This window comes from Suillus fuscotomentosus, assembly GCF_016647785.1.
Source record: "Suillus fuscotomentosus strain FC203 chromosome Unknown F5891scaffold_21, whole genome shotgun sequence".
NCBI classification, from domain to species: domain Eukaryota; kingdom Fungi; phylum Basidiomycota; class Agaricomycetes; order Boletales; family Suillaceae; genus Suillus; species Suillus fuscotomentosus.
The window spans coordinates 541,658-567,270 of NW_024539533.1; the positions used below are offsets into that span (position 1 = coordinate 541,658).

At 47.9% G+C, this 25,613-nt stretch overlaps 5 protein-coding genes across 5 annotated transcripts; 2 read left to right on the top strand and 3 right to left on the bottom strand.

The window, feature by feature from the left end:
• Nucleotides 1-1,544: 1,544 nt before the first annotated feature.
• Nucleotides 1,545-1,980, bottom strand: F5891DRAFT_1187475 (uncharacterized protein; the record flags this gene model as incomplete). The annotated part of the gene is made up of 2 exons (XM_041366850.1): nt 1,545-1,583; nt 1,636-1,980. 2 exons carry the CDS (start codon nt 1,978-1,980, stop codon nt 1,545-1,547), a joined length of 384 nt encoding a protein of 127 aa, XP_041227180.1.
• Nucleotides 1,981-13,016: 11,036 nt separating this feature from the next.
• Nucleotides 13,017-13,995, top strand: F5891DRAFT_979422 (uncharacterized protein; the record flags this gene model as incomplete). Its single annotated transcript, XM_041376886.1, has 5 exons — nt 13,017-13,179; nt 13,542-13,593; nt 13,644-13,669; nt 13,716-13,753; nt 13,786-13,995. The coding sequence occupies 5 exons, from the start codon at nt 13,017-13,019 to the stop codon at nt 13,993-13,995; spliced, it is 489 nt and encodes a 162-aa protein (XP_041227181.1).
• A 4,037-nt stretch (nt 13,996-18,032) lies between these two features.
• Nucleotides 18,033-18,275, top strand: F5891DRAFT_901865 (uncharacterized protein; the record flags this gene model as incomplete). Its single annotated transcript, XM_041373476.1, has 1 exon — nt 18,033-18,275. A coding segment is annotated over one exon (243 nt), but the record flags the coding sequence as incomplete, so codon positions are not given.
• Nucleotides 18,276-19,155: 880 nt separating this feature from the next.
• Nucleotides 19,156-21,122, bottom strand: F5891DRAFT_1187479 (uncharacterized protein; the record flags this gene model as incomplete). Its single annotated transcript, XM_041366851.1, has 5 exons — nt 19,156-19,295; nt 20,161-20,580; nt 20,725-20,767; nt 20,830-20,958; nt 21,015-21,122. The coding sequence occupies 5 exons, from the start codon at nt 21,120-21,122 to the stop codon at nt 19,156-19,158; spliced, it is 840 nt and encodes a 279-aa protein (XP_041227183.1).
• Nucleotides 21,123-22,708: 1,586 nt separating this feature from the next.
• F5891DRAFT_1187480 (uncharacterized protein) lies at nt 22,709-25,410 on the bottom strand (the record flags this gene model as incomplete). The annotated part of the gene is made up of 12 exons (XM_041366852.1): nt 22,709-23,074; nt 23,128-23,141; nt 23,211-23,325; nt 23,381-23,560; nt 23,622-23,718; nt 23,769-23,929; nt 23,984-24,038; nt 24,240-24,436; nt 24,502-24,681; nt 24,747-24,780; nt 24,837-24,979; nt 25,042-25,410. 12 exons carry the CDS (start codon nt 25,408-25,410, stop codon nt 22,709-22,711), a joined length of 1,911 nt encoding a protein of 636 aa, XP_041227184.1.
• Nucleotides 25,411-25,613: the final 203 nt, after the last annotated feature.

The following is a 25,613-nucleotide window of genomic DNA, read 5'->3' on the forward strand; positions in this document are numbered from 1 at the left end:
AAGGTGGAACTATGCTAATAAAGGAAATGGAAATATACATACTAGGGAGCTTGGTGGACAGTGGATTGATGCTTCTGGATGGCTGGCGCTATAGGGCGCTTAAGTGTGGGAACGCGCGCGCGGGAATGGTGCGCGCATGGCGCGCGTTGCGCGGGAAAGTTGCGCCTCATATAGAGATAGCTGCGGGTAGCGCACGGAGTGACACTACAAGTTCGTGCTATGTACTCCTTAGTGAAAACTGCCATATCACGCCATGAGAGGCATGATTCTCTACACCGTCAAAGTGACCTTTTCACACCAGGTTTTGGTCGAACCACATTGAGGGCACTGTGCAGGCACCTCGATCCCCTAAGGCTGAGTCTGGGTATGGGCGTGTGCAAACGTTGTGCATTCGAGCTGGCAGTTAGGACTAGTGGTGTCCAGAGTCATGAGGATGACCTTGGTGTGTAATCCAAGGTGGCCGGACAGTGCTAGCAGCTCAGGGAAGGTCTTGCGAACACAGAGCTGTTCCACCAACACCAGGAAGAAACTAGAAGCCACAAGTGGCTGGAACCATTTGGCTGTGAAAACAATAGCAGAGGCGAATTTGAAGTGAAGAATGGTGGACATGAGTTGGTTGTAGGTGTCCGGATGTGCAGTCACAGAGCTGCAGACCAGAAACACGATATGAGCATTCTTGAGGACCGTTGTAGAGACTGATATCTCTGTGGGCTTGCAGGGATCTAAAATCCTGTTGTCTCTATCACTTCCCAATATAGCATGACTCATATCTCACCCAGTGCACTCAAGCGCTTTGTCGGCCACTCGCGCATGCCAGCGCTCCGGTCACTCCTTAGTCACACGTCGGCGCATGCATCCTCGGTTCCATTGCCCGTCCTCCGTCCATCCATTCCATGTCCGTTCGGTTCGTCAGTGCGTATTCCAATTCTATTTTCATTGATTCTGACATATCTCTGGCGCTTATGGCCATAATTCATATGTTTTCTGTTATGGACCCTTATTACATATTATCTCGTGTCCGCTTCACTTCTCGGTTCGCTTTAGCACTTGACAGCACTTAACATTACTTAGTATATATAGACGTGCATAAACTGGATAATGAGTATCTTTTTCTGCCCACACATCGTTGGACTATAAGTCTAAGTTTCCCTCTAAATCTAAAGTATCTAAGTACAATATGAGTGCCGCCGCTGTACATTACTAGAAACTCTGCCCATTAGTTTTCGGACTCATTAAAGAGTCACTGCAGCTCCACCACCCGCACGTGCACCGCTCCTGCTTAGTGCACGCTTCCGTTATAAGTCGCGCGCCATTATCTATCATCGGCTGCTATTGCCCATCGGCGCTTCATGTCGCTTTCACTCGCTCATTGTTGCGCGCCTTACCAGGCTTGACCAAGCGCCCAGTTCAGTGTTTCCCTCCATTTTATACACTTAGAGGAACCTTCTCTGCAGCAATCCCCTTGGGCCGACGTATATCTCGCTCACTGAGGACTACTTGAGTTATCTCATACCACCTATATTCCCCTACTTCCCATTCCTCTTCTACACCGTAGAGTAGGGCGAAAGAACCATAGTGAGGACCTAAGAAATAATGGTAAGCGCGTTAAATGCAAGAGAAATCAGAAAGACTCACATGAGAAACGTCCATAGCAACATATTCAACCCCACTGCCATCTTCCTTTGGTGCTTGAGCGCCATAGAGCCAACCGCAGTCCTGTTCGGAGTGATCAGAAAAGAAGACAACAACACAACCGTTGCAAGCAAGGTGCTGAGTGATTTGTGCAACACAGTCGACCTGTGACTGCTCATATTCATCTATCTTCTTGTGAGATGTCACATTGAAGGCAACCTTGGTGTATGTAAAGCCCCCATTAGGGTAGAATGTCCCCAGGAACTCGCATATGAGAGAAACCGGCGTGCAGATGGTGTCTTCGCCACCAAGGATAAAGTGGATGATGGTGATGGGTGAAGCGGCCATGACGGAAGACGATGTCATCTCGTACTTACCATTGAGCCGCAGGAAGGATGGTAGCACCTCCTTGCCACCCAGACCAGGCAGATCATCCCTGAAAAATCCCTGTGGTCCTTGCATAAATTTGAATATGGCAAAAAAAATAATTACTTACATAGAATGGCGCTGGAGACCCCAAAGTTGCTTTGGAGTGACATGCCAAGCAAAAAAAGGAGATGTTCAGCTATTGGACGACATCAACGAAGGAGTGTGGGACCTCAATGCACTTGCTACACATAATGCGAGAGCACGCGTTACACTCATACAAGACAATGGCGCCCTCACCACCGTTGTAGAAGAGGAATGGGAAGTGGGTGAAAATAGGTGGTGTGAGATAACTCAAGTAGTCCTCGGTGAGCGAGATATATGTCGGCCCAAGGGGATTGCTACTGAGAAGGTTCCTCTAGGTGTATAAACGGAGGGAAACACTGAACCGGGCGCTTGGTCAAGCCTGGTTAGGCGCGCGACAATGAGCGAAGTGCGAGCGAACGAAAGCGACGTGAGGCGCCGATGAGCGATAGCGGCCGACGACAGATATCGGCGCGCGACTTATACGGAAGCGCGCGCTTTAAGCAGAAGCAATGCGCGCGGGGGTGATAGAGCGCAGCGACTCTTAATGAGTCAGAATACTAATTTGACAGAGTTTCTAGTAGAGTACGGCGACGGCGCTCGTATTGTACTTTGATACCCTTTCTAGTTTTTAGAGGATAACTTTAGACTTATAGTCCAACGACGTGTGGGCAGGAAAAGATACCCTTACACAGTTTATGTACGTCTATATATACTAAGTAATGATAAGCGCTGTCAAGCGCTAAAGCGAGCCGAGAAGCGAAGCGGACGCGAGATAATATGTAATAAGGGTTCATAACGGAAACATACGAAATATGACCATAAGCGCCGGAGATATGTTAAATCAATGAAAATAGAATCGGAATACGCACCGACGAACCGAACGGACATGGAATGGATGGACAGAGGACGTGCGACGGAACCAAGGATGTGCGCGCCGATGCGCGACTAAGAAGCGACCGGAGCGCTGGCGCTTGCGAGCGGCCGACAAAGCGCGGGGGCGCGCTGCGTGAGGTATGAGTCGCGCTATGTGAGGAAGTGGTAGTAAGAATGGGATTTTAGACCCCTGCAAGGCCACAGAGATATTAGTCTCTACATCTCATAGGAACTTAGCTTCTGACTGTCCCCAGTCAGTGTATATAGGGGCGGAGAGACTTGGTAAAATTTCGACGAGGAAAGTCACGTGACCGTGGGTAGGACGCGTTGAAAGCGTATGTGGAACGGTCCACCGGCGTTTTGCGAGCTTGTGGACTGCGAGCGCTATTGTGCTGACATAATGTGGTTCGTTTCGGGCATAAAAGAACCGGCCTCGCGTCGCGCTTCTCTTCTTCAATTCAATTATCCATCGCGTCTTCGCGATAATCTCTTCATCGCTATACCATCATGTCCTCCATTCCTTTTAACCCTGCTATGCTTACTGCGTCTCCCTCCCCTTCACCCGAACCTGAGGAGCGCCCTCAAGATGAAGGTAACACGTCCGTTGACGACGCCACCCTCGACGACGCGACTCCGAAGGAGCCGCAGGAAACCGTTGCCGACCGGATCCGTCGGTCTTGGGCAGTGACACTAGGCATGATGCGTGTCTCGGTGAAGACCAGTCCTCCTGCGAAACCGGAGCTCCTCGAAGATCAGGAGACTTGGCTCCGCGCTTGGGAACGGACTATGGTGAGTTTGTATGATTGATGTGTCGCTTACTGATCACTAATATAACTTTTCTTAGAGCGACATGAGTTCGCTGTTTGACCAGGCGCGCGCCGCTGAGGTACATCTGTCCCTCAGCGATGCGGAAGCGGTCGATCTTGCCGCTGGCAAGGTCGCCGCTAAGGCCCTTTACAAGACTGTTAAGGCTTGGAAGGAGAAGGCTGTGGAGTCCGCGCCGACGGCGCGTCAGGTGCGTTTGGAGAAAGAGAAGGCGCTGGAATCTGCGCTGATGGCTGAGAAGGCGGCCTCATCGGAGGTGACTGACATGGGTCGCCCGGTAAGTTTCTTTCTTTTATGTCTCCTTTTTTTTTTTTTCGCTAACTTGTTCTTACTAGCGTCTCGGCGGTCGTATTACCACGACTCCGGTGATTACGCATCCGGACGTCCCGTGCGCGCGATGCGCGACTGCTGAGATCCCTTGCGTGCTGGTCGATGGCAACCTGCGCTGCAAGGGATGCACCAAGGCCAAGAAGGGCTGTTCCTTTGGTATGTTTCCTCTTTTCCTTCTTTCATCTTTTTACTAACTATCTTCTTTCAGTTGGCGACAAGGCAAAGGAGCGCGCGCCGGCTGCGCCGAAACCCAAGGTGGCCGCGTCGACCGCTGCGCCTAAGGCGAAGACGCCTGTTCCTGCGCCTGCCCCTAAGGGCAAAACGCCTCCTCCTGTCGCTGGGCCGGCGCCGGGTTCGGTTACCGATACCGTCCCTAATGTTGGTTCATCGGACATGGAAATCGTCGGTGAGTCGACCGTTGATGAGGATGCCGCCGTTGGCGGCAAGACGATTGTCGTTCAACGTGCGAAGCGTCCTCTCGCTTCCTGTCCTGCGCCGGCGCCTAAGCGCCCTCGCCTTGACTTGGCGGCGCAGTTGGACGAGTCTCGTATCGAGGCCGCTCAACTGCGCATTCGAAACGCTGAGCTGGAGGCCGAGGTGGCGAAGTGGAAGGGGGTAGTTGTTGACATGCGGCAGCATAGCCGTATGCAGGAGGCGGAGGTATTGGCGATGAGCAATCGCATTTACAGCATGGGGCGCGATTGGGGTGCTTGGGAGAAGGAGATTGCGGAAATGCTAGAGGAGAAGAAGGAGTGATAGCTAGAATGTTTTCTTCTTAGTATAGAGTCCCTGTTGGCGCCAGCGCGCCTGTACTATAGAGTCTCCCCGCAGAGCGGCGCCTGGTGCGTCTTAATATTAGTATCCTGTCGCATCCGGTCCGATTCCAATCCAATTCCATTTCCATGTCTGATTCAGTTCGCCAGCCTAATGAAGTAAGGAAATTCTGAGTAAGCGCATGAAATAATATAGAGTCATAAGAAAATACGGCGGTCGCGCAAGCTGCGCACTTGTCTTTTCTTCATCGGACGTCCTGTCGCGTCTATTCCTTCATTATCCCTGTGCGTTGCCTGGGTATTAGGTGCTGTTGGCATATAACATTATAAACGTAAATGTGCGCGGCGTGGCGGCGCGCGTTCGAAAGAGAAGGTCTATGGGTGGTTATGCGCGCGCTTCTATGATAACTTATCTTTTGAATATATATATATATATGGGGTTGATTATCGGCCGATCGGCTTTGCATAGGATAGAGTCTGTTGGTTGTATGTTCAATGCAATGCGCGTGTTATGAGACATGATAAGGGAAACTGAGGTCGCCGGCCGAAGCCCGGGGTAAAACGGAGAGAAGTGAAATCTATGGTATGTTTTTGCGGTTGTTTTTGGGTTATATGTTGTTTTTGTTGATGTGTTGAGCGGGGTAATAGCGGTTTTGTGCGGATATGTGCGTGAGAGTGTTGGTTAATATGCGGGAAGTGGATAAGCGCTATGCGTCGAACGCGCGCTCGGGTTCGTCTTCGTCGGGTTCTTCGACATCTTCGTCGGCTAAGTGATCAAGGGTTTTGTCGTCTTTACCGGTGATGCTTGTCACCATAATGCGCTCATTGCTGCGCGGAAAATAGGGAATGACGCGGAACGCTGCGTAGCGCAATTTAGAGATAGCGCCGTCCAACTCGGCCAGCAGATATGAGCCTCCCTTCGTGCGGCGCACTATTATCATTGGTCCCAAGTATCGCGGCTTTGTCTTCTTGCTGAGCTCGTACTCAACCTTCGAATTGCGCACCAGCACTAAGGTGCCGGGCGCGTGATCATAGTCGCGGATAGTCGCACGGAAGCGTTTTTCGAAGTCGCGAACCAACGCGAAGTGCGCCTTCATTACCTTGTCTCTAATAGCCATGAGATCCTCAATGCGCTTCTGCAACTGGCGTGCGCGCCATGCAATGAGTTCTGTGGTACTAAACGCCGCGCGCGCTGGTGTTGGCGCTAAGAACGTTGCTTCTGTTAGGTCAAAAGGGAAGATCAGCTCTACGCCGTGCACCATAAAATACGGTGATAAACCCGTTGCGCGATGTATGGTGACGTGCTCGGCCCAAAATACCGAGTGAACGACTTGATACCAATGAGTATCATCTCCATCGCAAGTTTTAATGATGGCCTCCCGGACATCACGATGTCGGCGCTCTACTATACCATTCGCTTGCGAATTATAAGGCGATATGCGGATTGGGTGGATATTGTACCGCTCTGCGAGCATATCAGCGGCTAATCTATAAGCGGGCGCGTTGTCAGTAATAATCTCCGTGATAGGGCCCCATCGACATAGGAGTTCTTCATATATGAAGGCCATAAGCGATTTCGTATTCTCCTTGCGCAACATGCGCCATTCCGGATATGATGTAAGTGCGCAACGCGCTTGAACTAGATACTCATATCCTCCCGCTTTGGGCATTTTCATTGTGTCAATGTGCACCCTGCGGAACAATCCTCCTGGCGTCGGTACCATCGGCGGGACATGAAGCTTGAGCGATTGCCTGGTCTGGCACTCGTGGCATGTGCGCGTGTACCATTTAATGTCGTCATCTATGTGCGGCCACCAAAAACGCAGTAGCAACCGCGAGCGAACGGCGTATATTCCTTTGTGCCCTTGATCGTTGTGCGCTTGCTTCAAAATTTGGTAGCGCTTATGCGGCCTTACCACGATCTGGTGCTTGCCGTTCGCCTCGCGGCGCCAAAGGTTATCTTCCAGAACAAAGAAGCGCGCCGCGTGGTTAACGAACACAGTGAAAGCATCATCTGTAAATTCAGCGGGTTTGTTGCGATTGAGTAGGAAATGTTCTATCAATACCATGCGCCTATCGAGCGCTTGCGCTTTCTCGGATCGCGGAATCTGCGGGTCATCTTGTAGTGGCTCTGCAACATCAAGGAAGGTTCGTAAGACAGGTAGGCGCCTCGGTAACTGCGTGAACGGCATCATATGTGCGGTTAAATCATATTTGGCGCCGGCCGACTCTACTTGGAGCGTCCTATCGTTCAGGATCGCGAACCCAAATGAGTAAGCGCGGTCAATCCAATCCTCGTGATCGTCATCTTCTTCTGGATCATCGTCGGTGCGCGGTCTCCTTGAGAGACCGTCTACGCCGGCGTGTTTCGCGGCGGGCACATGAACGAGATTAAATTGAAATAGAAGAATACCCGCGATCCATCGATTGATGGTCGCGTTGGGTTGCAGATCGGGATTATTGATCATACCTTTAATATACTTCGCGTCGACTTCGACCGTTAAGTTGACGACACCGAATATATATACGCGCACTGCGCGCAGCGCGCGATACAAGCCGTATAGCTCGAGTTTCGCTTGGGAGTAGCGGCTCTCGACTTCGTTGAGTGCGATTGATCCGAACCGATTTGGATATTGCTTGCCATCTTCGCCAACTTGTAGCAGAATATACCCAATCGCGACGCAAGAGGTATCAACCGCTAGGATGACCTCCCGGCCGCTTTCGTAATCTATCCGCCTAAGCGCGGGCGAGTCAAGAATGGAGTCCTTGAGTGTTTGCATCGCTCGACGTTGCTCCTCGCCAAACTCGAATGGAACATCTTTCTTGGTTAGGTTAATCAGCGGCCGCGCGATGCGCGAGAAATTGCGGATGAAAATGCGCAAGACGCCGCATGTACCTAGGAACCCACACACTTGTGACTGGTTCTTAGGTTCAGGCCAATCACGAATCTTTTGTACTTTGGATTCGTCAGGTATCCTCCCTTAGAAGGTACACTTGTGACCGACGATGGTCGCGGATGGCGCGGCTAATACAAACTTGGTCGCCGATACTGTCGCGCCGACATTTTCTAGGCGCTGTAATATGCGATTGACCACTATACAGTGTTCCCAGATGAAGCGCCTGATACCGGGGTTTTCGGGTATGGTCTCGTAAGAGCCATCCTCGCGCTGATACCGAGTATTGACTGATTTGATCGGTACATCGTCGATGAACGGCGACGTGTACTTGGGAATTTCGTCCTGTAAAATAAAGGCCGTGTCGCCTTGATACACTTGAACGGCGTTAGCATGTCCTTGTGGGAGCGTGGTTAAGCGGTGTGGTCCTAGGGGCGTTCCGAAGGTAGTCATGTCACGCGAGTCTACGTGCAGTGCGCGCTGATCATACCCGGCGTACAAATCCAACATCGCATATACTGCGTATCCGGCAAACATTTCGGCCAAGAAATCTGGAAACAGCGGAACTGACGCATCGTGAATGGTGACTTCGTTCAGCGGCTGTAGGTCGTGAACTAAGCGCAGCGAATGGCCGTCCTTTTTCACGACACAAAACCAGCGCGAGCGATAGGCGGCCGTTGACGGCTCGTATACTCCTGATGAAATCTTTTCTTTGATAATGCGAACGACTTCGCCAGTAATTGCGGGTGGAATCGGGATATTGCGCTGCGACCATGGAGTGTGCGGTACTGTCGGAATCTTATAGGGCGGAAAATATGTTTCATCGAGGCGCCCCCGTTCAGAGGCGCCCCAAGCGAATGCGAGTTCGTGAGTTTTAACTAGCCAAGTTATCAACTTGAGCTCTTCGGGCCACAGCCAATTGGCCGGATCTAAATCTAGCTTTTCTGCGCGCTCGCGCGTAAAGCGGGTACCTGGTGTAAACTCTGGGGGGTGAGTTGGTAAATCGGGTAGCCCGGCGAGCGGGTCTTCGGGTAACTTGCGCACTATCCTATACTCTGGCGGCATAGTGGTAGGCACCGTTCGTACTTTCTTCGCGACTGGCTTATATACCAGCGCGTGAAGTGCGCGATCATAATAATAGTAAGAATTGAAAGTGTCGATAGACGCTTTATCAATAACGGATCGGGTGGACGATAAATGCGCATAATGCACGGACGGTTCGGAAACGATGCGATGAGAGAATGAAGAAATGGAACTTTGCGCAGAATTGGGAAACGATACGGGGATACTCCTTAAGAGCGTTAATCGGGCGCTCGAAGCGCGGACGCTTTGCGGCGCTTCGGGAAGCATGCGAGAATGAATGAGACATGATGAAGGAAAATACTGATAGCGGGGGATATGAGAGGTATTGTCTCCCCGCGAATAATGCAGATCATCGAAAATTAAAAACCCTTTTCCTCCTTTACTTTTGGCGGATGATCCAAACACGAATGACCGCTTGTACAGCGCTCGCAGCGCTTTACCCAAGGCAGCGTTGGAATGCGTAGCTCCTTGCGCGTGTTTGGGTCAGTAACCAAAATATCCTGTTCCCCGTCAGGGAGATCAAACGTGCGACAGGTAGTTAGCTTAAAGAACGGGCGACCGAGAAGAATTTCGAAACTTGCGCGCGGTATGACTTGTACTTGGAAGTACAGCGGTCCTCCGCCGAAATCTAGCGGCACATTCTCGATGACGCCGAGCGTCGCGTCCTTGTTAGTATTAACCGATTCCATGTTTAAGCGATGGTCTGACCGCAGACCAACACCGAGCGTTTTCCAAATTGCGGCTGGCATTACCACGACTTTGGCGCCTTGATCTAGGACACAGGTTACCACCCTGCCGCCGATGGTAGTTGCACGAATGCAGTGTAGCGGCGCAAAATGGTCTGCTACAACTCGGCCATCGTCGCTTTGCAAGTGTTTGGCGTCATAGTCGCGCATCCATTCATCCGAAACCGGGTGTCCTGTAAGTTCGTTCACTGATACTGTGCCGACCGTGACGCGCTTTGTGGTGGTGAGGTCGCGGAATTGCTTGCGGAGGTCGGGCGATATTGCGAACAGTTCCCATGTCGAAATATTGATATGAGTATCTAGTAGGCGCTCGAGGATGCGCTTATCGGCGTCCTTGTCCTCTAAGCCGTGCGAATACCGGTATGATGCCGTTTTTGCCGAAGATGATGCCGTGTTTGTTGTCGAGTCTGTAAGGTCAGTGTGTGTTATAATGGGTGAGGATGAAGATGAAGTTGCGGGAGCGGTGTTTGTCCTGCGTGCATTTGCCGATGATTCGGCCGCTGCTGGCGCGGTTATTGCTTTCGTGACTTCCGGCGCTTTCCCTTTACTTGACGAAGCTTGGACAGCGGGGGAGACAATCTCCTCTGCTACAGTGGCTTGCCTAGATGTGGGCGCTGGTTTGGCGCGATACTCGCTAGCAATTTCTACGCCGTCAAACCGGACGGTCTTCCTCTTACCTTCGCCCTTCGCCGATCCACGCTTGGTATCGCGTCGGGCGGTTGCCAGCGCGAGTGCTTGTGCGGCACGTAACACATCTACGTCCTCCTCGTCTATATCAGACTCAGATTCTGCGACGGTATGGATAAACGCGGACGGGTCTATGTCCAATACGACGTCGACATCCGTCGCCGCGCGAACATATAGCACCGCGGTAACGCTAGAACTTGGAAGCGCCTCGTTTGCCTGTTTGTTGGAGTGATACCTATCTAGTTGGTCCTTTAGGGTACCGTCGCTCGCGCGACCGGGAATCCAATCTCCGCTGGTTAATACCAGTTTCATCGAGGTTTCGTGTACCTTACACTTGCCGGCACTAATGTAGGTGTCCTTCTCTTGACAGCGGCTGAGGAAATGGTCGTTCTTTCCGCAAAACATACAACCGCTCGATGGTGAACCACTACCGGGTCGTCGGGCTTGGTATTCCTGCTTGACAATGGTACCTTGCGCCGGTTGTTGCGGTGCTTTTGCCGCCGGTGCGGTAGCGCTTGGATATGGCGTCAATACCGACGTCCCTACGGTTTCAGGGCTTACTGTTCCCATTCCTGGAATCAAGAATTTGGCGGCTGCGTCTACATCTGCAAAAGGGTAAGGGTCGCGCGGGTGGTGATCTGGGAATTTGATCATTAAGCGCGTGCGAAGCAGCGCTTGGGTATCGCTCGGAAACCCTTCTAACCACATGCGGTTCCGTTCCGCCGTACCTATGTGATCCTTCGCAATCAAGGAATCAGCAATCTCCCTGAAGGCGCGGCGGTAATTGCCGAGCTCGGTGAGCGAAGGCATTGGTAGAGCCGCGTGTTTGCGCGTTACCGACTGTAGGTCGGATACTGCGTAACGCTTCTCGCCTTCACAACCGGGATACATTTCCTTTACCTCCTTAATAAAGGCGTTATAGTCACTTAACTTTGCCTCCGGCATTCCGGACCAGAGCGCGCGCTCGCTGTTAGGCAAGTAGCGGATGATACCCTTGATGCGATCGCCTCCGACGAGGTTCGCATCGTCGGCGCACGCTTCATAATCCTCGATAAATGCAAGAAGATTTTCCGCCGTGCCGTCGAACTTCGGCGCTTTGTCCGAACCACGAATCGGCATTCTGATAGTTGCGGCCATTTGGATAGGTTGGGATTGGGGTTTGGTAGGTTGAGGTTGGGCTATGATGGGTGTTGGAAGTATGACGTTTGAAGGTCCAGGATGACCAAACTGAGGGATAAATATGGCGGCGCGGTTCCGAATAGAGTTCGGCCCGATTAGGGGTTCCGTTTGTTCTGTTTTCACGATAGGCGCTGCGCTTGCTGGCGGCGCGTGTATCCGAGATGAAGGTTCTTCTTTTACAGTCGCGCTGGATATGGTTAGCAGGGTAAGTGGAGACAAAGGAATAAAGTTTGGATCTAGGGGATTTTTAGGTGTTTCAACAAATGCGCCGGGCGGCAGGTTGCGGGGATGGTCGTGTGATTCGAATTCGTCCGAGGATTCGCCGTGTACTGATTCTCTGGGCGATGGCGTTACTGGCGATGCGGGTGCAAACGGGTTTGGTGTTAATAGGGATAGATCGGGGCGCGTTGGCTCCGAGAAGTTTCGCGGCCGATTATATTTGACCGGAGTCAAAATTTCCTGAATGGTGGATAAGCGCGAAGAGGCGACCGCTCTTCAAAATTCTTCCAAGACTTCGTTTCTTGCGACACGTTCTTTAGTAGGCCTGAGTAACCTACCGGTTTTCTCAGATGATCCCCTCGCGGTGGGCTCCAGTTGTAGAAGAGGAATGGGAAGTGGGTGAAAATAGGTGGTGTGAGATAACTCAAGTAGTCCTCGGTGAGCGAGATATATGTCGGCCCAAGGGGATTGCTACTGAGAAGGTTCCTCTAGGTGTATAAACGGAGGGAAACACTGAACCGGGCGCTTGGTCAAGCCTGGTTAGGCGCGCGACAATGAGCGAAGTGCGAGCGAACGAAAGCGACGTGAGGCGCCGATGAGCGATAGCGGCCGACGACAGATATCGGCGCGCGACTTATACGGAAGCGCGCGCTTTAAGCAGAAGCAATGTGCGCGGGGGTGATAGAGCGCAGCGACTCTTAATGAGTCAGAATACTAATTTGACAGAGTTTCTAGTAGAGTACGGCGACGGCGCTCGTATTGTACTTTGATACCCTTTCTAGTTTTTAGAGGATAACTTTAGACTTATAGTCCAACGACGTGTGGGCAGGAAAAGATACCCTTACACAGTTTATGTACGTCTATATATACTAAGTAATGATAAGCGCTGTCAAGCGCTAAAGCGAGCCGAAAAGCGAAGCGGACGCGAGATAATATGTAATAAGGGTTCATAACGGAAACATACGAAATATGACCATAAGCGCCGGAGATATGTTAAATCAATGAAAATAGAATCGGAATACGCACCGACGAACCGAACGGACATGGAATGGATGGACGGAGGACGTGCGACGGAACCAAGGATGTGCGCGCCGATGCGCGACTAAGAAGCGACCGGAGCGCTGGCGCTTGCGAGCGGCCGACAAAGCGCGGGGGCGCGCTGCGTGAGGTATGAGTCGCGCTATGTGAGGAAGTGGTAGTAAGAATGGGATTTTAGACCCCTGCAAGGCCACAGAGATATTAGTCTCTACACCGTCCCTACAGATTATGCACCACTAAATAGGATGTAAGAGATGGAATAAAATAAGCTTCAATTACTTACCATGCTGTGGGCATCTGTAGCCTCCAACACTGGGGGTGGGATGGCCAAAATAGGGCGCTTCAATGCAAGCACACTGGCATTGACAGCCATTGTGGTCAATGGGGCTGTGAGCATCCTTGCTGAGCCACCGGTGGACCGAATCTTGGTTCTGGCCATGTGGATGAGTGATAGAAGGAAAGGATAGAGGATGTGGCATGCAGAAGTGGTACTGGATGGAATGGTCTTTGCAAAAAAAAGTCGAACAACCAAGTCACATGATTGTGTCAAGCACAAACCGGACTTTGCCGGTGCAAACAGAGCCAAATTGTTGAACAGCAAATCGCCCTCAGCACAAACCAGACTTTGCCAGTGCAAACAGAGCCAAATTGTTGAACAACAAATAACCTGCTTCACATGGTTCATCTTTCTCTTCCTTTCTATGATGCGCTCCCCCCTCATTTTACAAGTCTTAAGCTTTGTCTCTTGTCTATGCTCACTTCACTCAATCACACGTGCTCACCCTGTTTCCTATTGCCCATTTATACAGACTGCAGCTGTGTAAATGGGCAATGCATCACTGAGCAATTCCATTTGTTAGGGTGCGTCTCACTTGTGGCCTTGAACTTTACTGACGGCTATTGTTTTCAAGGACCTTTACCACGCTAGAGGTGAAAGGTAAGTGTTACTGTCTTGCTTCTCACATACTGATTACTTTCTATAGTTTGTTATTACTACCGGATGTGTTTTGTGTGCACATTGGTGCGCCTGAACACTCTGCCATGCTGTGAGAGAATGTTTGTGTCCACATTGGTGCACCTCTCCTCTCACCATCTCAAGTGGGATCATGGGGGCTTGGTGAAGGTGGAGCATGGACCACATTGGTGCACCTCTCCTCCCTTCACCTTAAGTGGGATCATGGGGACTTGGTGAAGGTGGAGCATGGACCACATTGGTGCACCTCTCCTCCCTCCACCTTAAGTGGGATCATGGGGGCTTGGTGAAGGTGGATCATGGGCCACATTGGTGCACCTCTCCTTCCTCCATCTTAAGTGGGATCCTGGGGGCTTGGTGCACCTCTCCTCCCTCCACCTTAAGTGGGATCATGGGGGCTTGATGTGCCTCTCCTCCCTGACAATCCAAGGACTCATAGATTGTCCTGAAACAAGGTGATCTATAGCATTTATCTGACTAGATACTGACAAGTATTGAACAGATGGATATCTAATACTTTGTTAATCCTTGTCCGCCCTAAGGTAATCTGTATGTGTTTCAGTTTGCAGATGCTGATCAAATTTTGCATATTCGCTAATACTTTGCTGATCTTCCATCTTGTCTGCCCTAAGGTAATCTGTATATGGTTCAATTTGCAGATGCTGATCAAATTTCGCAGATTCACTGTAGTACTTAGTTTAATATTATTTCTTACTATACTTGTGCAGTACAAGACCATCATGGGGAGGGCCCCTCCATGACAGCCTTGTATTAGCTCCAATCTATACACGCACACTTGTTTTAACTTAGAAATATAAAGTACTCTAAGAAATAGTCATGTAATCAATTTCTTTCTAATTCAACACGGCTGTTCAGATTTGTCATGTGACCGAGTGACTCCGGTCTGGTCCAAGTGTGATCTACTGTTCTGAGGACAAGACATATTATAACGACCTGAGCTAGCACCAATGTGCTACTTCCTCAACCAATTTTCCTTGTCTTGCCTCTTTGCATTGATGCATGTGCCTGTATGTCCTATTTGTGTGAACTGACATCTTTTGGCTGTTGAAGTCAAGCCTCTGACTTTGAAGCAGACATTTCCATTGACCTTGTCTCTCACCAACCTGTCAAATGTGAAACATCGTCTTTCATTCATGTTGTAGTATACATTGCTATCTTTATTTCCACCACCAAGATGTCCTTTGAGCACCGGTGTAGAGACTCGTGTGTCTCATGGTCTGATATGACAGCTTTACACTAGGAAGTACATAGCATGAACTTGTAGTGTCACTCTGTGCGCTACCCGCAGCTATCTCTATATGAGGCGAAGCTTTCCCGTGCAACGCGCACCATTCCCGCGCTTCACGATGTATGCGCGCGCACGTTCCCGCGCTTGCGCGCCCTATAGCACCAGCCATTCAGATGCATCCATCCACTGTCCACCAAGCTCCCTAGTACGTATATTTCCATTTCCTTTATTAGCATAGTTCCACCTTTATTTTTATCATAGTTTCTCACTCATATATATTTTTACATACCTACTCGGTAGCGCTTCGGCTCCGCATGACCGCGCTTAGGCGCGCTATATAAGCGCCAGCAGTACATACTACACTTTACCTTACTTTACCTCCCATTTACTTATTACTACTTACTTACTACTTAGCAGAACATAGTAGAACTCTATCTGTTTACACCTCGCATCTCTCTTCTCTTATCTAGTATCATATCATCACTTAAGTCTAACCTCTCTGTTGTTTCTGCATATGCACGCGCGCGTGTTCCCGCGCCTTGCGCGCACCTGCGCTTTCTCGTGCTTCGCTTCAGTGCGTACCTGTAGATCTTCGCTGCACTCGCTTCCCCTATAGGGTCGAACGCACTTGCCATCTCAAGTATCGCAGACTAGGCAACGCACGACCTACAACATTTATAGATACAGCTAGGAGCTATCTTTGTTCCTGGCAGTATTGTTGTTTCTACACCGGTCTATTTGCATAGCACAAGGTGGCGTCCTCAACACTAAGACACATTGAGTCACTAGTGAGTAACGTGCAAAGTCCAAACTGTGAGAAATGATGTCTTTCATTCATATTGTAGTATACATTGCTATCTTTGTTTCCACCACCAAGATGTCCTTTGAGCACCGATCTATTTGCATAGCACAAGGTGGCATCCTCAACACTAAGACGTGTTGAGTCACCAGTGAGTAATGTGCAAAGTCCAAATGGTGAGTGGTCACGGTCTTGATGTAATGAGATTGTAACTGGTTCTCTTTATTTGATTCTTCTGTCGCTGTGTCTATTTCGTCGTAGACATACTGCATTCTCCTTCACTTCAAACACATAGGTAATATATTTTGATTTCTGTACAGCTCGGAATCTCATGTGGAATCACTGGCACGATAAAGCTTGATAATTCACAGGTAAGATCAAATTTCATCCAGATTGACTTATGATTGAATTGTCACATTTTATTTATAAACATACCTAAAACATAATTGTACCCATATATAGTTTAGACTCATATATAGGTTGAAAATTTTGCTGCCAAACACTTCATCATTTGGTTCAACTTTTCCCTTGCAGCCGGATGATGGTAGATGCTACTGTCACAACCATGGCCAACAAATTGCTTGCCCATGTGGACGAAGTTCTGTGCCAAGCATCACCCTTTCATCTGTTCCTAGAAGGTCAGCTCAATGACAAGTTGTGTGAGAAAGCCAGGTAAAGTTTTTTCATATTGTTCTTGACACACGTTGACCGTCATTCTTCATCTTCTAGGCTGAGACTGTGGGCGGACTGGCATGCAATTGTAACAGACCGTACTGGTTCCATTGTTGAGCCAAACAAGATTGCAGAAATTGAACTTATGCGTGCAGCAGTGACCATCGCCCTGGTAATTGTAAGTCCTTGTGAGTAGTTGTGTATTTTGAGGTTCTAGATCAGATCTATAATTGGCTACAGTTAAGGTGGATTGGGACATTGAAAATTTTGTGGACCGAGTGAAGGTTTTGCACCCACTGCGCGCCAACCCAAAACTCCGGACGAAACTAGCTAAATATGTGGCTCTACCATCATTTGGTTCCATATCAGAGCCAGCTACATTCATTGATCAGTATGGAAGGATCCTTTGTTGGTATTTACCACAAATCTTGGTGCCCGAATGAGTGGTACGACAGGACTAAAGTTTATTGAACTATAATTGTTTTGATTGTTATATTTAGGATCTTGTCAATCAAGGCATCAAAACCTTGATGCCAGTTCTGGATCAATCTGGGCCGAAGTCAGACAACAAGCCCTGGTGTTCACAAGGTTACATTATACCTCTGGACCATGCAGAGTTTGGAATAGGATGCGTCACTTTGTGCCCAGGGGGATTTATGCAACGGCATGAAGTAAGCATCTGTCTACCATTGGCATGACATTGAAATAACTAAATTGATAGCAGCTTGAGGATGATTTATACCAATCTACCTGTTACAGTAACATGGTGTGAGCCCCCAGCTACCGATATGCCCTCTGCCACCTTACACAGCAACGACACGATACCTGGGCCTTTAGGCCTTGATGATAGATGATGATAGAAGAGAAGCCCTGAAGATGCCGGGTTAGATAAGCGGTCTGGATCGCATATGATGACATAGGTCTAGAAGACCTATTTATGTTATCAAGATAGAAGGCAGGCCTCATGGTTGCCTCATGCACTGATAGAAGGACGCCTCATGGTCCTTATCTTAGATAGAAGCCTGCCTCATGCATGGTATCTCTGACTTGATAGATAAGCAGATTAGAACCCAGCTTCAAGCTGAGCTTAGATACGATAGAGTAGCCTTATATAAGGTCGATGATTAAAGTAGATGTCCCTTACTTTAATCTTACTGGGTTTTACCTTGAACCACTTGTCTTGCTAAAGCTACTTGCTCAACATCTGATCCATACCTTCAGAAGGATTTGAGACCCCTTCTGCCTGTAACCGCTATCATCACTCGCCTCCACTAGCATACACAACTCCTGCTTGTCTGTAGGAGCCGATCTTGGACTCTCAGCACAAGGTATCACTGTTGTGATCGTCGCTGTTAGATCATCCCAGTTCACACACGACTCACCATTGTAACACTACCACACTTTCATCACTGCTCATTTGTGATTGGTTGTTCAAAATGACCACAACCGAACAATTTTGGTCAGCTATCACTAGCATTGTAGTACTGGATCAATATCATGCTGGCATGGAATCAGTTTCTAGCCTTGATGATGTGGTTCATACTTCAGCTCCCATGGTTTGGCCATCACTGTTTTCTGGAATAGAAGTCATTTCAAACTGACAGATGCCGAATCATAGGGATCCGGGAGCATCAGCCTCAATGTACGATTTTCTGGTGAGCCTTGGTAAAGGTCACAAGGCTGTACTTGATATTAAGGACCTGGGTGCTGAGCTAGTTTATCAAGCTGGGACTATGGTGTTCATTTGCGGGAGGGTATTAGAACATGGGGTCCCATTCTGGGGAGACAGTGAAAGAGTGGTCATTGCTCACTTTATGAAAGATAAAGTTCATGAAAGGCTCAGTGTGCCTAGACCATCATTTCCATCTCAGAAAGATTTTCTTGATAAGGTGGGGGCCAGTAAGAAGGGGGGTCTAAAGGCTATCAGAAGGGGTGGAGGAGAGAGTAAGAAAGGTAAGAGGGGGGGTTGAAGGGCTATTTGAAGGTGTTGAGGAGAGGGTATGGTATAGTCTACTTTTTACTTTGATCTACACAATATGTCACCTAAAAAAAAAATTGTCTCAAGTCTATTTCATATTCTTTGAAAGATAGAGGACATTTATCTCAAGACAAGGACCTGGATGTGGACTATGTGGTCCATAATCAATCCGGTATGAAGAGGGGAAATATTGTCTGGCTTGAGTCCTGTGCAGATCTGTTATATGAAACTTCACCAGAGCCTTCCCATTCGTCAAGCCCAAGAAAACGGATAAAAGGAGTCCATACAGAATTGCGAGATATCCAACACAATGACATGTACAATGAAACATATGGAGAATTTGTTGCTGAAGCTGAGGATGGTGAACTTCCTGTCGGAAATATATATTTTGGGTTCCCATGCCTTAAAATGGATTGAAAGGCCTCAATTTGCTGGCGGCATTACAACTGACTTGCAAGAACACCCGAAATTGCCATAAGCCAGTTGGCAGTGACCCATTTGGTCTTGCGACTGCCTTCCAAGGCAGTGCTAAAGTGCCAAGACCTCATGCCTTACAAGGCATTAAAAGACAGTTCCAAGCGCGAAGATATCCAATAATATTTTATCATTTCAACCAAATTTCAACATATAATGCTAGTTTCAATCACACCAATAAAATTCCAATGATATAAACTGGATTGAAACTACTATGATTAAATTGCATAAAACACTAAATTACAAAATGTACAGATTCCGGCAGCATCACAACTTGTCTACCAGAGCTCCTGATGATGCCCAATTTCTGTTTGTCTTGAGAGTGCTGCATGTGGTTGTCGCCACCGCTGTTGCTGGTTGCAGGAGAGGAATAGCTGAGTGGTGGGAGAGGCAGCAATAGAATTGGTGCACGAGGGTGCTAGATGAATTTCAGAAGGAGGGCTGATGGGTGTTGTGGCCTCGAGTGAGGTCAGTGTTCGCTCCAAAGTGAGTCAGGGCAGGTAGAGAGTGGAGTCGCTCACGCGCATGATGAGATGAGTTGGTGGTGCCACTGAGGAGGGAGCCCAAGTCTGAGGAAACAACAATGTCACACAAAATGTTTCAAACACGTTAGCATGCAATAGATTGGACTTGTGACAGCAAACATACCTGTGGTCAACCATATACCTCATTACTACAGTCGTAACAGCCGTATACCCAAGGCTGAAGCACTGACGGTGGGTAGACCGGGAGTCTCAATGTCAGAGGCAGAATAATCTTCGAAAAATAAAATAAAAAACAATACCTGCGCTGCTGTCGCTGATCCCATACAAGCAGAGTTGGTTTGCTTGTCTGATTTGTGTTCATACCAGCATGAGGTCACAATGGAACCACCTGACATTGTGTCCGACGTGGTGGTAAATAATGGTAATGGTCCAGGTGAGAGTTAATAAGAGAGCCAAGTTGTGGTTGGATTTCAAGAGCTGAAGTCAAGTTGGCATGACTGGGAATGTAATTAGCTTACTCAGCTGTTTGATTATGTGTACTTCTGACCTAATTTAGCGATGATTGTGACATTGCCAACAGCAAGACTGAATGTTTGAAAAGGTCCAATGATTATTATGATTCACAATTCAAATCAAAAGGCACAATGGCAAATAATGAATATCATTGAAGAGACAATTTAAACGACAAAAAACTTCACTAACAGTAAAGAAGATATCTGAAAATGTGTGTGATAAGTGAGTGCAGAGTAATGATATTCAGACAAATAGCGCGTGATATATCACTTCCTTCGGCCAGACCTGTGAACCTCAGCGCCTGATTCATCTGCCTTGGTTTTGGTTTTGGTTTTGGGGGGACAGCCCCAACCACATCAGGCTCTACAAGGGGAGGACCACCTGCCAAGGTAAGGTCTTGCATTGCCGAAGAGATGGAGTCAGATGGTGCCACGATGATAGGAGCAGCTGAGGGCAAAGTAACAGGGGCAGTCACAGGGGCAGGTGGAAATGCAACAGCAGAAGCATAATATGCTGGCAGTGCAACAGAGGCAGATGGTGAGCGTGTGACAGAGGCAGAGGGTGGATCCACAATGGACTCAGAACACTGAGTAACAGGTGCAATGACAGGATCAAATTGAAAAGCTGGCCCGTTGCCTCCCTCTTCCATGGCATACTCAAGTTCCTCTTCCCAACTATTGTGGGAAGTGCCTGCATCTGTCGTGTCTGGACCGACATGCGAGGATGAGGTTTAAGGGAAGAGGGCATTGTTGAAAAAGGTGAGGATGTCTCATGCCCAGGCACCTCTGGTCATTATACATTGGCGATAGTAGTTATGATATTGGTGGTACAGGATATTGCTTTTTTCACTCTTCGCGTACAAATCCTTGTCGCCCAAAAGAACAAATATTGCCTGCCAGTGGCACAAACATAATCAGTACACACTCAGAGATACAATGTCTGACGAAGACTTACAACAACAGCAGCAGCAGCAATCATACCCAGAGTGGTATTCTGTAATTGCCAAAGTTTGGCTTTAGTCTTGAGGGCTGGAGCATAGGTGGCAGAAAGGGAGGATTTCCCAAAAAGTGCTACTTTTAAGACCTAATAGCTAGATGATCAAGACCTCGCACATGTACATACTAATAAAAACAATGCACCCGAACAAGCTTTGCTGTTTTGAGAAATTTGTCTTTGTTGGGATGCTCTGGATGAAGAAAGAGTATGGGAGCAAACTTTGTGTATTCACCATGGGGATTCACAAGCATAGTACAGCATTCTGGCTGAGTATCGTGAGGGTAGCCTCAAACAAAAAATTCGGGATTCAACCCAAATATAGCACCTGCGCAAGACTTGACGTCTGAAACCATTTCCGAGTGAATGTCACTGACACCCTTTGCAAACTACCACAATCGGAGTCAGTTGAAGTCAGTCTAACTAAGCTGAGAGATTCCTTACATGCGGTGCGAAGTTCTTGTAGCCCATCAACTCATGATCCACTTCTGGGATGAATTTGAATAGCTCTGCCTTTACGCCATCCTCTATTGACTGTGGCGACAGCCAGTGCTCGCTGCAAAAGAGTTCAATGTTGGGAGGCACATGTAAGGCAAACTCTTTGCATGGAGGAACATATCCATGTTGACAAGATCGACAAGGAAAAAATCACCATTGTTATCATAATCTGGCACCAGTAAAGCACCACAAATGATAGATTGTAAGGAAATAAATTCCAATGAAGCTAGAGGTCATGCCCAAAGACAAGTCAGTCCCAGATCGTGATCCGCTGTAGGTTTGCAACTCAGTGTGGTGCTATAGGCTCCAAACCGATATCTTTATGTTGTAGGTCGTCCAACACCTAGTCTGCTATACTTGCGGAACAAGTGCGTTCGACCCTAAAGGGGAAGCTAGTGCAGCAAAGGTCTAGAAATGAGCGCCAAAGGTGCTGCTTAGCGGCCAATGCGAAGCGGTGGGTGTGCACGCGGGAATGAAGCGGCAGCCGATAGCCGAAGGCACGGGAAAATATGGCTGCAAAGCGGCTGCAGTGCGGGTGGTTCAGATGATAATAGAGATGATAGATAATGGAAATAGATGTAAAGCGGAACAGTAATGGACGTGGTGTGGACAGTAAACAGATACAGATTGCCAATAGCTACCAACCGTAGGCTAATGGGAGTTGCTACTCCAACGTCTGGGAAACAAGCTACTGAAGAGATATGTACTACTGCCACTTAAGTATGTTGCTAAGCGCTGTCATGTGGAACTGAGCCGACACGCTACCGAGTAAGGTATGTAAAGCTATATGTAAAATAAAGGTGGTGCAATGCGGAAATGGTCTGATATGTAAATATAATTATAGAATAACATACCGTTGGGTTGGTTGGACATGGACAGATGGTGCGAAACGTCGGCCAATGAAGCGCGGGTAAACACAGCTGTGCGCGCGTGGGAACGAAGCAGACGATGTGCGCAGGTCGCGGGAAAGCTGCACTTGGTGTAGTAAAGTAATAGGACACTAAGAGATACTGCAAAATAGCCTCTACGAGGCTACAAGGACTTCCAGTCCTACACCGCGCTTCGTCTTGAACCAGTGGGAGCATCCATGGGTAGGACTAATGCAAGTTCAACAGTGTGATTGCTGACCGTAAACTTGAACATGAACAATATCTGGACAAAGATATTCTTGTCATTCCCGTCCTTGTCTAGGGTCCGTATCAAGGCACAATCACAATGTTCGCACCCATGGAAGCTCGGATTACATCAGAGATAGTCGGTGGTCAGTCTCCAGTCAACAGTAGGCTCATAGTTTACTTTGAGGTAGCAATATTCTTGAAGCTGTGATGAAAAAAACCCATAATCAGTAGACATTTAGAAGGATGTAGACGAATGAAACAACTTTATTGTTAGCTGTAGGCCGCAACCATGTAACACCATCCAAAGGAATGTTGTTTGAAACAATGAAATTATTGAGGAACTTTGTGAACTTCTTTTGGAAATCCTGAAATGCGCGGTTTGATGTGTTGCCTTCCTCCACTGCAGTGAGAGTGACAGGAATTTGAGGAGCGCCAATGTAGAGATGGCCCAAAAATGGCTGATCATCTAGTGTATCATTGTCTTCAAGTTCTCCCTGTGACATTGTGCATTTGCACTGATCTTCATTGAGGTGGGAAATACGACTGCGGACCAATTCAGAAACTACACTGATATGATCAAGCTTGAGGACCTGTATAGTGATATTTTAGTATCACAAGCAGTTTGAATTAAAGGACAGCATACCTGATTGGCAACATCTTTACGATTCGTTTGATGCAAGTGTGCTTGCTTCAATGGTTCATGTTGCTTCTCGTTCAGTCAAGTACTGAAGTTGCATGCTGCTCCTTTTGTGCAGATGTCAGGGAAAGCATGCATCAGGGCATGCACCTTGGGAAAATTCCAGTTCTTGGTAAAATCTTCACCCTGTATGTCAATATATGCCTGAAAATGTGTTAAGATATAGCTGAAAGTTAAAGGAAACATGATATATAGTTACATGTAGGTGCATTTCGAACACTAGAAGCTCCGCTTCTCCAGCAGCAAGTGTGGCTTCGGTGTGCACATTGAGCACTATGTACATGGTCAGTTGTAGGTAGCTGGCTATACACTGCAACAGCACATAGCCAACAGTATCTTCATTGCATGTCAATATGTTTTGTGCTGCATACAGCATTTGCTAGAGTCCAGGATGTTAGAAGGTTGATTGAAACATGACAGTGAATAATATTAGTGCTCACCTTAGCGATATCCCTAAGTTTGTTGCCATCACTAAACGATATCTTCATGACAGACTTGAAATGGTTTAAATTATGCCATTGCAGAAATGTGTCGAACCTGCAGAGTCTTGATACAGATATAATGCACAAAGCAATGACGAAATGTACTGTTCATCAATCTTCACCTCAGCTTCACGACCAAGAGCCTTCACATGTATTTTGAGCTCCTCGAAAAAGTGGGTGCCCCAGTTACCAATATCATTGACATGTAAGGGATCAAACGAGAGCATCTTGTGAGGATTAGAGTTCTCAACTTCCCAGAGCACATTCTGACGGTAGTATTAACTAAGATAATAGCTTATGAAAACAATTAAAATACGAACTGCAACAGGACATAAGCCGTGTGCCTTCAGTACTGCTTCTCCAGGAACGTGGTCCCTTGAATACAACTCTAAGAAAGCTTTCGCATCCTCGATGGTTCAAGTAGGATACACTGTGCTGAGATCAGAAAGTTTAGTCAAGGGAACAAGACAGGTATGGCAGGGACAATTTGAATGTAGCCCGCATATTAGTGCCATAATACATCTGTCAAGACATGAGCTATCAAAACATAATGTAAGTGTCAAGAATACTGCATACTGTTCTTCGTAATCTGCAGATAGAAGTAGAATTAGTGGGTATAACCACTGCATGACAGCATCGAAGCATATATGTGCAAACCCTGTTTTGGAGTACAGGATGATGGACTCCAACAACTTAATGAACGCCACATGCCAGACAACACATTTGAGATTCATGTAGCTGAGCTTGCCATCCTCGCTAGAATCTGTAGGAACCTTGTGCATGTCAATACAAAGGACTGATGAGTCTAAGTATCTACTGTTAGTACTCAAACATGTACAATTGGTAGCCAGCCGACCACACGGCCTCCTCCAATTCCATTGCCATTTCTTATGTGAACAGGAAGATTTTCACAATGGGCGATTACTGGGTATGCCTTCACATGTCCAGATGAGGTTAAATGGGTTTTGTCAGTGTAGAGGATGAAAGCGAATGGAACACCATTGTTCGGCAATGATGACTACAATGAATTGAGTACAGATATGATACATTGATTAGCAGCACGTAGATACAAAGCACACATACATGATAATGCATACTTGAATTCACCACCAGCGATCTGCCATCCAAGGCTCGTGAATAAACCGTTTGAAATCGGTACTATTATGTTTGTACAGACGCTGCACATCCCATATAAAGTGTGGTGCCAGTGACGGATCTTGCAACAAGTCCAAAGCCCAATCCCACAGCGGCCGTGTATGTACGTTGAATTTGAGTTCCTCTTTCTTGTATGGGACAGAGATGACGTGCTTCTCGAACTTTACAATAGATTATACCTAAATACTCAGTAACACAACAGATAAGTTTGGAGATAGCTTACGGGCATCATCTGAGTGGCTGCTCGATCCCAGGCTTTCGACACTTCAGCATGAGATTTGAATGTAAACTTTGCATGACCCTCAGTGATCTGCCATATCAATGCCAGCATCTTGTCGGTTTGGTCCTTATTGAGTGCTGCTTGGTGTGCGAGCTCTGCAAACTCAAAGTCCGCATGGCACATAAAAGGTTGCCACGGTTCATCGTCAACGATGGGCAGGGACCTAGCCTCTGCCTCAATGGAGTGTCCGAAGGCAGAGAAGGTCTCAATGGCTGGGGCACGTCTGCTGTTTGGGTGATACTTGGTTTTGAATGTATCACAAGTAATAGGGACTGCGGCCGTGGCCGCAGTCCCTATTATACCTGTTGACATAATGCTCATGTCCAAGCCCTATCCTAATAAATAGAACATGGTTAGAAACCAAACATGCAAGAGAGATATATGTATGTAGCTGTGAGTCTCCCCTGATGCTCATGACATCATCAAAATTGCCATGCTCCACATCATCATGGAATAATACATTGTCAGCACCTTCGATATTTGTTGTGTCATTGATGTGTTGATCATTTGCCAAT